Source organism: Neohortaea acidophila, assembly GCF_010093505.1.
Source record: "Neohortaea acidophila strain CBS 113389 unplaced genomic scaffold BDY17scaffold_1, whole genome shotgun sequence".
NCBI classification, from domain to species: domain Eukaryota; kingdom Fungi; phylum Ascomycota; class Dothideomycetes; order Mycosphaerellales; family Teratosphaeriaceae; genus Neohortaea; species Neohortaea acidophila.
The window spans coordinates 998,284-1,010,969 of NW_022985510.1; the positions used below are offsets into that span (position 1 = coordinate 998,284).

A 12,686-nucleotide genomic window follows, 5' to 3' on the forward strand; every position below is an offset into this window, starting at 1 on the left:
GAGGGAGTTGTGGTGTACTGAGCGGAGGGGCTGGAGTGTGGTGTGGCAGATGTGGAAGGGTGGATGGTGGGTGGTGGTGTCGGTGGTGAAGTTTTGGTGGCGGTGGTGAAAAGAGGGTAAGGTTTGGCAGCGAAGGGAGAGTTGGGTGACGTGCAGCCGCCCAGCGGTAAAGAACTGGACGGGAAACCTTGAAGGGAAGGCACCGCCGCCAAGACTGCATTATGTAATCTGCACGTGAGGCGCATTTGATTGACATGCATGAGCCGTCGAAACTTCGATGCATGCCGGAAGCTTACGTGATTCACCATTCGATGGAAACAGAAGGACATCAGATGAAGACAGAAAGGTACGGCCAGTTGCCCGCTCACTCTACACCAACAATCTCTATACACCGTCATGCGACTTCCCAACGCCAATCGTACTACCGTTTTGTATCCCGCCAAACCAGAAATGTGCCTCCCAACTTCCTTACACGAATGCTTGAATACCAGTAATGGCCCGGCCCAGAATCAACGCTACATTATCAGTCAGCATTGTCTCTCGTGCAATACAACCAACTAGCGCAACTCACAGTGAATATCGCTTTGTCCCTCGTACGTTTGCGTGACAAAAAGATTGGAGACGTGCCGTCCAATATGATACTCATCACTCGCCGCATTGCCTCCGAAAATCTCCTGAAGACTGTAAAGAAAGTCAGCGACCGTCTCAGTCCTGGTCACAGCACACGACGAGCACTTACTTCCTCGCCCCGATCAATGCTCGATCACAGTTCTGCCTCTTGATCATCGAAATCATCTCAGGCGCATGCTTGCCCTCGTCCTTCAGTCGGCCGACCTGGTACGCCGCCATGATACCATACGCCGCATCGGTGCTCGCATCCGCCAGCTTCTTCTGCACCAGCTGGTACTTGGCAATCGGGTTGCCCTTGAACTGCTTCCGCTCCAACGCGTACTCGCGCGCCCGTGAGATCGCATCCTCCAGCGCTCCAATCACGCCCCACGCAATTCCGTACCGCGCGTTGTTCAAGCAGGAAAACGGGCCCTTCAATCCCTGCACTTCGGGGAACATCATCTCCTTCGGCACGGGCACTTCGTCCATCTGAATCATCCCCGTGATACTGGCGCGCAGCCCGTTCTTGTCGCCAATCTTCGGCGTCTCCAGCGTGCCGGGTGGACACTGCGAACGCTCAATCAAGAAGCCGCGGATCTTGCCCGTTTCCTGCAGCTTCGCCCACACCAGCAACACGTCCGCAATGGGGGAGTTGGTGATCCACGTCTTCGTCCCAGACAGGCTGTAGTACCCTTCCTTGCTCGGATGCGGCTTCGCCACACTCTCCATGCTGCCCGGGTCGCTGCCGTGATTGGGCTCCGTAAGGCCAAAACACCCTACCATTTTGCCCTGCGCCATAGGCGGCAGGAACTTCTCCTTCTGCTCCTCGCTGCCGAACTCTGCGATGCCGCCCATGGCCAGACTGGACTGCACGCTGAATCCGGAGCGGTAGCCGGAGTCCACGCGCTCGACGGCGCGGGTGATGAGGCCGGTGGCAACGGACGATACGCCGGCACAGCCATAGCCTTGGATGGAGGAACCGAGGAAGCCTAGCTCGCCCATTTCTTCCAGGATGCGCTTGTCGTACTCTTCTTTTCGGTATGCCTCTGTGGATTGCGTTAGAATTATATACGAAACAACGTAGGGGAGGATGAGGGAGCATACCGAGAACTCGAGGAAGTAGCTTTTCCTGGCAGTACTGCTCGGCCGTCTCCGCAATCGCCGTCTCCTCCTCGGTGTAGAGGCCCTGGGCACCCAAGGGGTCCTTCCAGTCAAATGTAGCGACAGAGCGACGAGAAAGCTGTGATACAGGCGACCGTTGGGCCAGTCGCCGCGCGGCGCGTGATGAGAGTGTTTTGTACATATTGTAAGCCGATGATCTACAATGAGAGACAGTAGTAAGAGCAGAAGAAACGAAGAGTCTGAAGAATGTCCGAGTCTCGGCGTGTCCGGGGCGTTGAATGGGTTTTATGTGATGATGCTTTGCCTCGAATGCATCTCGGCGAGATTCAATGCTGGGCCGAGGCTCGGTCCCGTTTTGGGAGGTCGAGGCGCCTCGTTTTCCCACTCGACGCGTAACCTGAGGCTGCTATCAAACCATGGCTAGCATGTAATATTAATCTCAACACATTGGGCTGCGTGTATTCCTTTGTGGAAATGTGTCTTGTCCATCCGGCACGAGATCGCCTTCCGAAAATGGCGATCCTCGACATCGCTCCTTCCTCACGTTGTTCTCTCTAAGCTCTGACGTCAACCGGGAAGGAGCAGCACATGAACGTGACATGAGCTGCAGGTAAGGCATGGTCCATCTCTCGTTTCTTCGCACTTTCTTCGCACTGGAACCCTCCCAAAATTGCACCGCAAGGGAACACCTTCTCCAGCGCGACAATACATGAGGCATCTCTCCACCACCGCCCTCACAATGTCCAAGCGAGTAAGTAGCCATGACCACCCCAGAATCGGAGCGCGAAGCTGACAGACATGACAAGATCTCCTACAAAGTCGAAGGCACAGTCCAAGGCGTCAACTTCCGGTAAATTTCATTCTCCTGTTCTCTCCACCCATCTCACATGGTGTATACAGCAACTGGACAACGAAAAAGGCCTCCTCCCTCGGCGTAACCGGCTGGGTGAAAAACGCCGACGATGGCTCCGTCATTGGCGAAGCGCAGGGCAGCGAGAACGCGCTGGACAAGTTCGTGCAGGCGCTGAATATGGGTCCCGGGGCGGCGGAGGTGAATAAAGTGCAGCAGAAGGATATTGAGGTCAAGGAGGGGGAGAAGGGGTTTGATCAGTAAGTGCCTTTGTAGGTTTGACCCAAGCGGGTCAGAGTTGGGGAGTAATGGATGGTAATTGATGACTGATGACGATTGTGTAGGATTAGATGGTGAGGCCAAATGCATCTGTTTGCAAGCACGCGGTTATTCCAGAGTTCCTGCAGTAGAAGTCCCGACTTTCCACGATATCCAACCCAAGCAATGCACCAATCTCACTTGAAATCAACCTTGTGTACAACCAGCCAAACAGGAGGTAACGAGCTTCCTCTCTTCGCAGACCACCCCATACTCTCCAAACTCCCTCCAGCCTTTTCACTATCATACTCAATCGTCGTGCCCTGGAAAGCCATCACGTCAACCCTCGGAGCTCCCGCTGGGAATAAGTAAACGACTCACCTTCTCCCAAGTCCCATTCCCACCCTCCACAGTCTCCGTCACCGCCCATCCCTTACAAACCTCCAGCACATCTGCATCTCGACTTTTCCGCAAAACATTCTCCACCACCATCTTGACCGTAAAGTGCACGCTGACTTTGAACACCTTGAACTCCCTATCCCCAGCAATTCTAATCAGCCACATCCTCAATGCGCCTTCGATCAAAGGGGAGAACTCACAGTTTCCGCCCACGATACCTCTCCTCCCAAACCGGCGCCGCTTTGCGGAAAATATGCAAAATCGTGTGCTCGAGCGGATACATGTAATTCACGCCTTTGGCCAGCGAAGGCGGCGCATTGGCATTGAACTTCTTCGCCTTCTTCTCTTTCGCTACTTTCTTTTCTTCACGCGTCTCAGCCGGCGGAGGGGGCACCAATGCCTCCGCAGCCGCTGGAGGTGGAGCGGGCACAGGAGCGGTGCAAAGCCCGTTGATTCCTACTGGTGCCCGAAGCCAAGGGGCTGGCTGCCATGCCCATGGAATGGGGGCGAGGGGAGTGGGGAGGTAGAACATTTGCACTGCGGCGGGTTGAGGGGTCGGTTCTGTGGGTGGTGTGGGAGGTTCGGGCTTTGGAGGCTGAGGTGGTGGAGGGTTGGCTTTCTTTCCGGCGCTGTCTGGATGCCACCGTCTGCGCGCCAGTAGGTTGCGCGGTGGTTGCTCATGTGGTGGTCTCTCCCCGGGGAAAGAGTTCTGCTCTGTCACGAGGAGACAGCAGGGGAGTGTGAAGCAAGAGTAGAGTCGAGTGCCACAGTCCTCGTGAAAACCAACAAAGAAGAGAAACGAAGAAGAAAAGGGAGAAGCAAAGCGCCCATCAAGTAACATATACCTATTCCCAGTACCTCCATCCACAGCTCCACGGCGCTCATTCCATCAAGCCTGCACGCCGCCATCGCTCCGAGCACGCGAACACACACGACCGCAGCAAACACCCTTTCCCCCCGAGATCACACGTATGTTCATGCGACGTGAAGGAATGCAGGCGGGAGGGGCAGGTGTCTCGGAGCTAGGCTTGCCCACATGCTGTGCCGTTGTGTCCGCGTGAGCAACATCCAATGGGGGGTCGGGTGAACATGCAGCTTGTGCGTGGTGAAGAGTGACTTGTGGGGTGGACACGTGGGTTCTGGAATGAGGGTTGCGTGGAAGGCTGGATCGGGAGAGGGAATGTGCTGTATGACAGGTGGTGCGCTAGATGACTCTTTGGTCTGAGCCGACGATGTAGAGCAACTTCTGCCTGCTATCGAAATCCTTCGATTTCGAGTGCTCGGCGTTTGCCAGCCTGTGACGCTATATTCAGTCATCAGCTACCACATGCTAGGCCGACGGCCACGGCGCAAGCAGCAGAGACACAGGGCCGCGAACTGTGCATTTTGATCTCCTGGCAAGCCGCCCCGCCAGATGATCGTCCACCGATCGCGCGTCCCGTAGTAGATACAACCTGGTGCCCTTGCTACATTCAATTCCAAAACGTGACATTGCTCGCATAACCCTGCATCGTTTCACTGATGGTGCGATCCGGCGCCTTGGACCGCTGTCCACTCAACTGCACGCAAGCGTACGTTAGCAAAACACTCACAAGAGTCGGTTAGGAACGAAAGCAAGACTTACCTCCATGCCCACACCGCGATGCAGCTGGACCAACCAGTCCACGTAACTGCTCGCCTCGCCGTTGCGATCTTCGTACAGCAGCCGAGCAAACTCATACTCCGCACCGTCAAGGCTCTGTCGCGCGAGTTGTATCGCCAAGCCCTTGCTCCCGCGGCCCTGCTCCAAATTGAGCAGAAGATTCCGCACCTGCGCATTCAACAGCGTCTCGAGCACAGGCAAAGCGTTGAGGTTCGGATCGAGTTTCTGCAGATCATCCATACCCGGGCCGAAGAGGTCCTCGAGGAGATTCGGCGAGACTTGGGCATGCAGCCATAAGAGCAGAATCTGGCCGTTGTCAACGAGGTATGCGCCACCTTGTTCGATCTGAGAGAAGGAGGCGCGCACGGCGCGGGGGATCTTGAGGTGCCCGCTTTCGTCCGCGAAGCCTTCCGAGGGGTCGAGGTTGTGCAGCGCAATCATGCGCGGGTAGAGGTACAAGCTGAGCTCGGCGGGGCCCATGCCCTTGATCAGTCTCGCTTCGTGAATTCTTCGGTCAGACGGCTCGTGGCCGCCTTTGATGGCGCGAGACTTGAGCAGGCCAAGGATGTACATGGCGAACTCTTTGAGATTCTCGGGCAGGACGAGCTGGCTGGTGGGATGGGCGCCGGAGAAGTTCTTTCGGTAGCCTGTGAGGATCTCGACCGTGCGGTCTTGCACGTTTTGCCGGATGTCTTTCAGTGGCTTATCGACGATCTTGTTCGCGGCTTCTTTCGCCAGCACGCTGATGACCGCGTCCTGGTCGACGAACTTCATGCTTTCTCGCGCCGTTTCGGAGACCGAGGCGACTACATTGCTGCACCGTACCCGTCGCTGGCCTGACGTGGTTGTGTAGAGGAGTGCGGATTGGAAGTGGGCATCAAGCTTCGAATCGAGCTAGAAGTGGTTGAGCATTAGCACAAGATCACCGAATAGAAGCGATGTGGTTGAGTCGATAACTTACCTTGCCATCATATGAGAACGTCACACACATCCCCGAATCTTCCGTCACCGACGCCATCTCCAGATCCGCGCCAAAGGTATGCTGCGTCAAGTTGCCAACGTAGTGCGCAATCTGCAGCCCATTCGAGCACCGCACCTTCATCAACGCCGCGTAGCCTTGATCTCGTGCAATCGTGTGACTGAGCTCCTTCTCCAGTCGCAAAAGATCTCGTGGGTAGCTCCAATTGGGGAAGTAGAAGGTCTCGCCGCCGGTCTTTTCAGCCACCAAGCCGATGGTGGCGATGTCAATGTACCCGCCTGATGGAGCAGAGAGGAAGAAGTCGACGCCCACGCCTGCCTTGACCATGTCGGCTTGCAGTTTCTTGAACGCTGCACTGTCGAGGGTCTTTAGGAGGTTACGGCTCGTATCGCTGTCATCGTTTTGAGAAGTTCCCTTGTCTCTGAGGATCAGCTTGCCCGGGCCATAGGTCGGAAGACTGCCTAGGCTGCAAATCACTTTCCCACCCGTGACTTCGAGTGCGGAGAGGGCGGCCTGTAGCGACGGCGCCAGTGCTGTGTCTGCGTGCTTGATGTTGAAGAACATCTTAGGAATCGACTGGAGGAGAGTGGTGATATTCTTCCTGCACTGTGCCGCATCGACAAAGAGGTGCTCTGCAGAGATCACTGAGAATGGATCGTCAAGTTCCGACATGACCATCTGCTGCGGTGCTGGAAAGGCGTTGGCGACGTTGTAGAAGTGAACCTCCCGGTCAAATGTTATGAATCCCACTTTGGCTCCAACGGGGATTTTAGAAGCCTTCGATGTCGGCTCGCCCTTGGTGTCGTCTTCGCCATTCGTTTCATCTTTCTCGTCGTCCTTGTCGTACAGTGCAGCCAGGATCCCATCGCAGACACCTTGCAAGAAGCCTCTCGTACAAGACTCCGCGCTAACATCAATCAAGAAAAGATAGCGCATCCCGACGGGCTCCTTGGACCAGTATTCCTTGGGAACAAGAAACTCGCAAGTGCCCAGAGTCAGCTCGGGTCGGGTCAAGCGATCCACACGAACACCAGATGGATCAGTGGGCGCGAAATACTCGGCTCCGACTTCGTTCGGGTGCCCGCAGAGATTGCAAGTCATGCGATTGCCACCGTTAGAGAAGATCATGAAGGGATTGATATAGGCTCGACATCTTCGACAGCGCGGGGGACCCGTCTCGCCAAAGTCGAGGACGGGGATAGGATTCTCGCCACTGGATTGTTTGGCGAGGGGTTGAAGAACAAGACTGAGAGGAAGACCCGTTGCGGCAAGTTGCTCGTGTGAGGAGGGAATGCAGTTCAGGGTGAGACGGGCGTATTTGGGAGAGGCGTTGCCCTGATCAAAGGCAACAAAGGGAGTCGTGGCGGGTGGGGGTAGGTGCTGTTCCATGGTGGGATAGACATGGCTTCGGTAGTATTCGGCGGGGAGGTCTCGACTCAGAGGCACGCTCGGAATCTGATCTGGATTCACCTTGCCCTGCGCACCGGGCTGACCCTGTTGCGCGCCGGCATTGGGAGTCATTGCAATGGGGGTGCCTGCTGACAATGCAGTCGCTGGTGACGTGGGTGATGCAGGCTGTGAATGAGGCTGCCATCCTTGACCAGGCTGCTGTTGCTGCCATGGTGCGAGATCTTGTCCTGGTTGTGGTTGTGCCGCTCCCATTTGTCCGTTGATGAGCTGCCCAGCTGCTGCACCAGGCGCAGCTTGCTCAAGCTGATGGTACGCATGTCTGTCCTTCTTCTTTCTAGGCTGGTGTGTCGTACTCCCATCCAAGTTCATCTGGCCCATCTGTTGCGCCAAACCCCCGCCACCCTGCTGTCCATTCTGATTGTACTGCTGCATTGTGTTTCGTCGAGGCTCGTCGTCACTAAGCGCCGGTACGACAGACGTCTCTGCTCTCTGTGAGGCACAAAATTGGTGAGTTCAGAGAGGCCGTAGTCAAATCGGAGGGGATGTCTCGTTCGCGAAGCTGCGACTCCGGATTGTAACTAGTAAGTTCGCTATATTCGTGCACGTCGTCAGTCGTTAGGCCTGAGTGGGAAAATCAGGGGCAATTGGCTGTCATATCCCAGGGCGGCGCAAAGAGAAGAGAAAGCTCCAAGAGGAGGGTGATGGTTGGGATAATAATTTCTCGAAATCTGGCCAACTTGCCCTTTTCGATGCATGTCGGCCGTCGCCTGCCTCAGGCTCGCCATTTGCCCCACCCCCATGACCGCGTCACGGCCCGCCCGCAGTGGGACGACCACACGTTCACGGTGCTTCCATCTCATCGCATTATAGGTACCGAAGCACGTCTGATCTATGGCACGGATCAAACACTTGTGCCCGACATCAGCAGACCATCCTAGTGATTTGGTGCAAGTTGAGACGTTCACGGGGTCATCAGCCTGACATCAGACATTGTTTTATGGACGATCATGTACATCTCTCATCCTTCGTCGACACCCTCACATTATGCCTGAATCTCCAGCTTCAGATCCCTGTTCTCGAGTATGGCACCAGGCTTCGCAGGCAACATGGCGCCCTTGGGAGGCTGGTTCTTCGACTTAAAATCGTCACAGATCTGCTCCATCGTCACCCATTCAACCCCCTCAAACTTGTTGATGTATTCGATGATACTGTGCATGGTTAGTGGGTTCCGTCTCCGTTCGAAGAGCCGGGCAACGACCTACCGCTCCAACATGAGCAGTCCATGCGGATGGCCACAGACATCGGGATGAACCGTCACGGGAAAGACGAATTCTTCTTCCTCGCGGTAGAAATAATCGAATTGGTTTAGCCAGAGCTCCTCCACGTCTTTGGGATTGACCCAGCCGTGGGAGTTTGCGGCCTGGTATTCATGTTAGCTTGCGCGCTTGGTTTCAGAGATCGACCGACATACCGCTTTGATGAACATCATCGGTGGCAAATCCTGTAGATCGATTAGCCAACACCATGGAACACGGACTGCCGACACTCACATCGAGATACCACGACGCTGGAATCTCGACCAACCCCGTCATCGGCCCGCCCTTCAGAGGCTTCATCCAATGATCCGGATGCTTCTCCAAATCAATCGGAATCCAGCTATCGCCCGTGCGCAGCCAGTAGCATTGGCAGTCATGGTGTGAGAATGAGTGGTCATACTCGAGTCCATACTTGAGCATCAACTCCGCACCCTCCTGCGAAGACTCCCACCACGGCGCAACGATCCCTCGAGGAGGCTTGCCGTCTTGAAATGCCGTGATCAAATTGTAGCACTGCACTTACCGGATCAGCAGATGCTGCAAGGAGACGACAATTGGCACGGCACACACCTTATCCATAACAGCCGTCTGCTGCTCCAACGTCATGCTCCGAGGATTCTCATGCGAGTAGCCATGCAGACCAATCTCATGGCCCTTTTCAACAATCATTCGGCATTCCTCGGGGAACGTCTCCAACGAGTGACCCGGGATGAAGAAGGTCGTTTTGATGCTGTACTTATCAAACAGCTTCAACAGACGACGTACTCCAATCGACCCGGCAAACAGCCCACGGGAGATATCCGACGTGCTGTCTTCACCTCCATAGCTTCCTAACCTGATTGTTGTCAGTATCCGTCGATAGGACGTACGCTGCGATAGAACAACGCACCAACCGGCCACCGCGTCAATGTCGACCGAAATGCAGCATTTGACCTTGCGAGCGGGCATATTTTCGATTGTTTTTCTATTGCCGGGCTGGGAAATGGTGTTGTAAAGAGGAGGCAGCCTGACATCATTGATAAGTTACCAGTCCCTCTGGCCGGTATCGCGGCTTCGCCGCTGTTGGTGCACACATACTCGATATGTTCTGAGAACTACGCGTAGCAGCCCGCGGTTCTTCGCGCGCAATCCCTCACGACTCCATCATCTGCGCCGTCGAATACATCTGATGGCGATCTGGCGATTCTCGGTGGGGAGACTGCTGCTTCCTTGTCTGTCCGTCACAAACGCATCAGCGCAGACTCTTCTGCATGTTCGAGATCTGCCGTGACCTCCTCGCGGCATCGACCCCTTCACCCGCTCGAGGGGCTAGATCGTCATGCAGCCTTTCCAGCATGAAACCATTAGGCTCTATAGACCTCTAGGTGCTGTGTACTGGCCAGATGTAAGGAGACGGGCCTCCGTAGTCCCGAGTCACTGTCGTTCCACGTTTCGATCTGCTTACACTCGATATCCCGGCTTCTCCATTAGCCGCCAACCTTCATCAACGAGCGAACGTCGCTTTTCGCTCGCCCTTTTTCCGAGAAATATATATATCTGCCCAATTTCCTGTTTTTCCATATATTCAGATCTCTGCATCCACAACACAACACTTGCCAGAACCTCTTTGACAGACTATCACACTGCTGCACCATTCCCTTCCCCTTGCGCAGATCTCCAAGCTATCCATCCAACTTCGGCACTCAAACCACTCCACATGGCTACCGCAATCGACAACATGACTGGCCAATTTGCGAAGATGATGTCCAAGACAGGCTTCCTCCACCTTCCACTGGAGCTGCGACAAATGGTGTACGACAAGCTTGTCCCAAAGGACCGACGTCTCACTGTCGCATGCCCTCAATCGGGTCCACGCCACCTTCCGCCGGTCCAAAGAATCATGAACCTCGCCCGAACCCACCGCCATCGCGAGCGAGCTTTGGTCCTGGATCATGAACAAAAGAATCACGCTCAAGGTCGTCATCTCACTGGCAGTGGACTTCTCGAAACTTGACCTCCATATGATCCCGTTCGACAAGGCCCATGAGATTGAAATTGTCATCGACCATCCGCGAGGCTGGATGGACACGGATTGTCTGCATGCCATGCGCGCAAAGATTGTCGAGTTCGTGGACATACTCAAGCCGTTCCCAGACCTGCCTTCCGTGCGGGTTGCCTTTCGGGAGAAAAAGCTGGGCCTCGTGTGTTATGACCACGATACAGCATTGTGCGAGGGAGTCTCGTTTCGAGGAACCGACAGTCATGATGATTCTGAAGTGTACGGATGGGGACTCACTCTTGTATACTCCGAAGACTACGACATGCCGGTTGTCGAATGCCTCATGCGGCCCTTCTTCCACCTACCGATCTGCAAGTCTTTCGCTATTGAACCCCTCAGTACAAGGCTTGTCAGGGATGAGGATCTACACGAAGAGGATGAACCATTCCTCTACGACGGGCTCTACGTGTCCTGGCTGTTTGGAGAAATCGAAACCCAGATCGAAAGGGGGTGATGGAGTCTTCGATAGATCTTCGGGGTTCGGGGGTGCGCAGCGGACCGACGACAGGTTTGTATATGTATTGCTTCACTTCATAGACACGTTATCAATTTGCACTACATCTGCCTTCCATGTTGTTCCCAGGGCGAGCAGGCGGACGGAAGTCTCTCGCTTGATCTGTACTCAAGGTCTTTTTCTCCTGCTGCGCTGCCGAGAAGCGGCCGATGGCCGGAGGGCCGACAACTCACGGCACGTGAGCAGATTTCATTTCATCTGCCCTTCGCGTCGTTTCCCGGGTTGAACAGGCGGGCGGAAGTCTCACTTGAAGTGTACTCAGGATCTTGTCCTTTCCCCGTGCTACCGAGACGTCCCCGATGGCGATAGAGCGGGGGCTTGCTTGGGTCGAAGTCGAGGAGTTGAGCTTGTACTCGTGAAATTTGATATCGTGCCTATGGAGGCTCTGCTGCCGCTCATCTGCCATCTCTCGAGAGCAGGGGCGGACAGCTAGGCTCGTGAGAACACTCTAAGCACCCTTATTAGACCTAGGGACGTGACGAAGAGTAGCTATAATGAGATCTGATGAAACACTATGCATAGTCGGCTCTCCCGCCATTTGGCATCTCTCGGCAGCACCATGTGAGAAAGCGGCTCCTGAATACACTCTGTATGGAATCTTAGCACGCCTTTCCGACCTGGGAACAACATACTTGGGCGCCTCGTGTTCTGGATCGCGTTTTGCTTTGCATTCTATCTACCAGCCGCTGCTGCTGCCGCTGCCTGCTTGTCAGCATCCAGCATCTTCTGTATGCCCGGTCGAGTTGAGCAACGAGTCCACCAAGCATTCACTGCTTTCCGACTGACAATCAGATCATCAAATCCAACCACAAAAAGTCGCTGGACCAGCGGAATGTAGTAGATATCGACAAGAGTGAAGTCATTTCCAGCCATGTAGTCGCGCTGACTCAAGAGGCCTTCAGCAACATCCAAAAACGCCTCGAGTGATTTCACCGCAGCTGAGACAGCAGCTTCGTCGGTAGGTAACCCCAAAAACTTGGGCTTCGCGAATCTCTCAAAGCTGATCCGAGCTGCAGGTTCCGCGAAGTAGCTCGTCTCCACGCCCTCCGCCTGATCGAAGAGAGCTGTGGCCTCGATGTCGGAGTCGGGTGGGAGCAGTGGGAAGGAGAACTTCCGCGCGAGGTATTTGCAAATCGCGCGGCTCTCGTAGAGGGTGAAGCCGTTGGGAAAGGCGATCGTTGGCACTTTGCCCCAGGGGTGTCGCTGCATATTTTCTTTGGACTGGATGTAAGGCGTTAGCTCTTACGAAGGATTGGATGGCGCGAGAGCGAATGACCAACCTTTTGCTCGCCTTTACGAAAATCTACCATTACGAGCTCGAAGTCTGTGAAGCCAGCATCGGCGAGAGACAGGCGAACGCGATCGCTATTGCTCGAGCCGCGGGCGCCATAGAGCGTGAAGGCGGGCATCTTCGACGAGGTGTGCAGGAGTTTCGAAATGAAGCTGGGGTTTGCAAACAGTCTTGACATGAATTGTGTACCTGATTTCGAGAGAAATTGGACGGTTTATATAGCCTGATGGGGGACAATGGCGCCTGGAACGCAGCCAC

At 55.0% G+C, this 12,686-nt stretch overlaps 7 protein-coding genes across 7 annotated transcripts; 2 read left to right on the top strand and 5 right to left on the bottom strand.

The window, feature by feature from the left end:
* Positions 1–243: 243 nt before the first annotated feature.
* BDY17DRAFT_288932 (acyl-CoA dehydrogenase/oxidase) lies at positions 244–2,186 on the bottom strand. The gene is made up of 4 exons (XM_033732273.1): positions 1,714–2,186; positions 740–1,655; positions 572–681; positions 244–515 (listed from the first exon to the last, which is right to left on the bottom strand). The coding sequence occupies exons 1-4, from the start codon at positions 1,910–1,912 to the stop codon at positions 469–471; spliced, it is 1,272 nt and encodes a 423-aa protein (XP_033593987.1). The 5' UTR covers positions 1,913–2,186; the 3' UTR covers positions 244–468.
* Positions 2,187–2,470: 284 nt separating this feature from the next.
* BDY17DRAFT_319965 (Acylphosphatase-like domain-containing protein) lies at positions 2,471–2,845 on the top strand (the record flags this gene model as incomplete). The annotated part of the gene is made up of 3 exons (XM_033736363.1): positions 2,471–2,482; positions 2,538–2,581; positions 2,632–2,845. The coding sequence occupies 3 exons, from the start codon at positions 2,471–2,473 to the stop codon at positions 2,843–2,845; spliced, it is 270 nt and encodes an 89-aa protein (XP_033593988.1).
* BDY17DRAFT_11075 (uncharacterized protein) lies at positions 2,766–4,452 on the bottom strand. Its single transcript, XM_033729207.1, has 3 exons — positions 3,439–4,452; positions 3,221–3,374; positions 2,766–3,162 (listed from the first exon to the last, which is right to left on the bottom strand). The coding sequence occupies exons 1-3, from the start codon at positions 4,077–4,079 to the stop codon at positions 3,037–3,039; spliced, it is 921 nt and encodes a 306-aa protein (XP_033593989.1). The 5' UTR covers positions 4,080–4,452; the 3' UTR covers positions 2,766–3,036.
* A 258-nt stretch (positions 4,453–4,710) lies between these two features.
* BDY17DRAFT_314499 (uncharacterized protein) lies at positions 4,711–7,701 on the bottom strand (the record flags this gene model as incomplete). The annotated part of the gene is made up of 3 exons (XM_033735822.1): positions 4,711–4,797; positions 4,863–5,774; positions 5,842–7,701. 3 exons carry the CDS (start codon positions 7,699–7,701, stop codon positions 4,711–4,713), a joined length of 2,859 nt encoding a protein of 952 aa, XP_033593990.1.
* Positions 7,702–8,142: 441 nt separating this feature from the next.
* On the bottom strand, positions 8,143–9,746 carry BDY17DRAFT_288942 (uncharacterized protein). Its single transcript, XM_033732274.1, has 7 exons — positions 9,663–9,746; positions 9,475–9,591; positions 9,156–9,420; positions 8,820–9,098; positions 8,741–8,770; positions 8,532–8,689; positions 8,143–8,477 (listed from the first exon to the last, which is right to left on the bottom strand). The coding sequence occupies exons 2-7, from the start codon at positions 9,531–9,533 to the stop codon at positions 8,312–8,314; spliced, it is 957 nt and encodes a 318-aa protein (XP_033593991.1). The 5' UTR covers positions 9,534–9,591; positions 9,663–9,746; the 3' UTR covers positions 8,143–8,311.
* A 667-nt stretch (positions 9,747–10,413) lies between these two features.
* Positions 10,414–11,586, top strand: BDY17DRAFT_11135 (uncharacterized protein). The gene has a single exon (XM_033729217.1). It carries the CDS (start codon positions 10,608–10,610, stop codon positions 11,361–11,363), a length of 756 nt encoding a protein of 251 aa, XP_033593992.1. The 5' UTR covers positions 10,414–10,607; the 3' UTR covers positions 11,364–11,586.
* A 223-nt stretch (positions 11,587–11,809) lies between these two features.
* BDY17DRAFT_306809 (glutathione S-transferase) lies at positions 11,810–12,546 on the bottom strand (the record flags this gene model as incomplete). Its single annotated transcript, XM_033735059.1, has 2 exons — positions 11,810–12,358; positions 12,418–12,546. The coding sequence occupies 2 exons, from the start codon at positions 12,544–12,546 to the stop codon at positions 11,810–11,812; spliced, it is 678 nt and encodes a 225-aa protein (XP_033593993.1).
* Between the last annotated feature and the right edge of the window lie 140 nt (positions 12,547–12,686).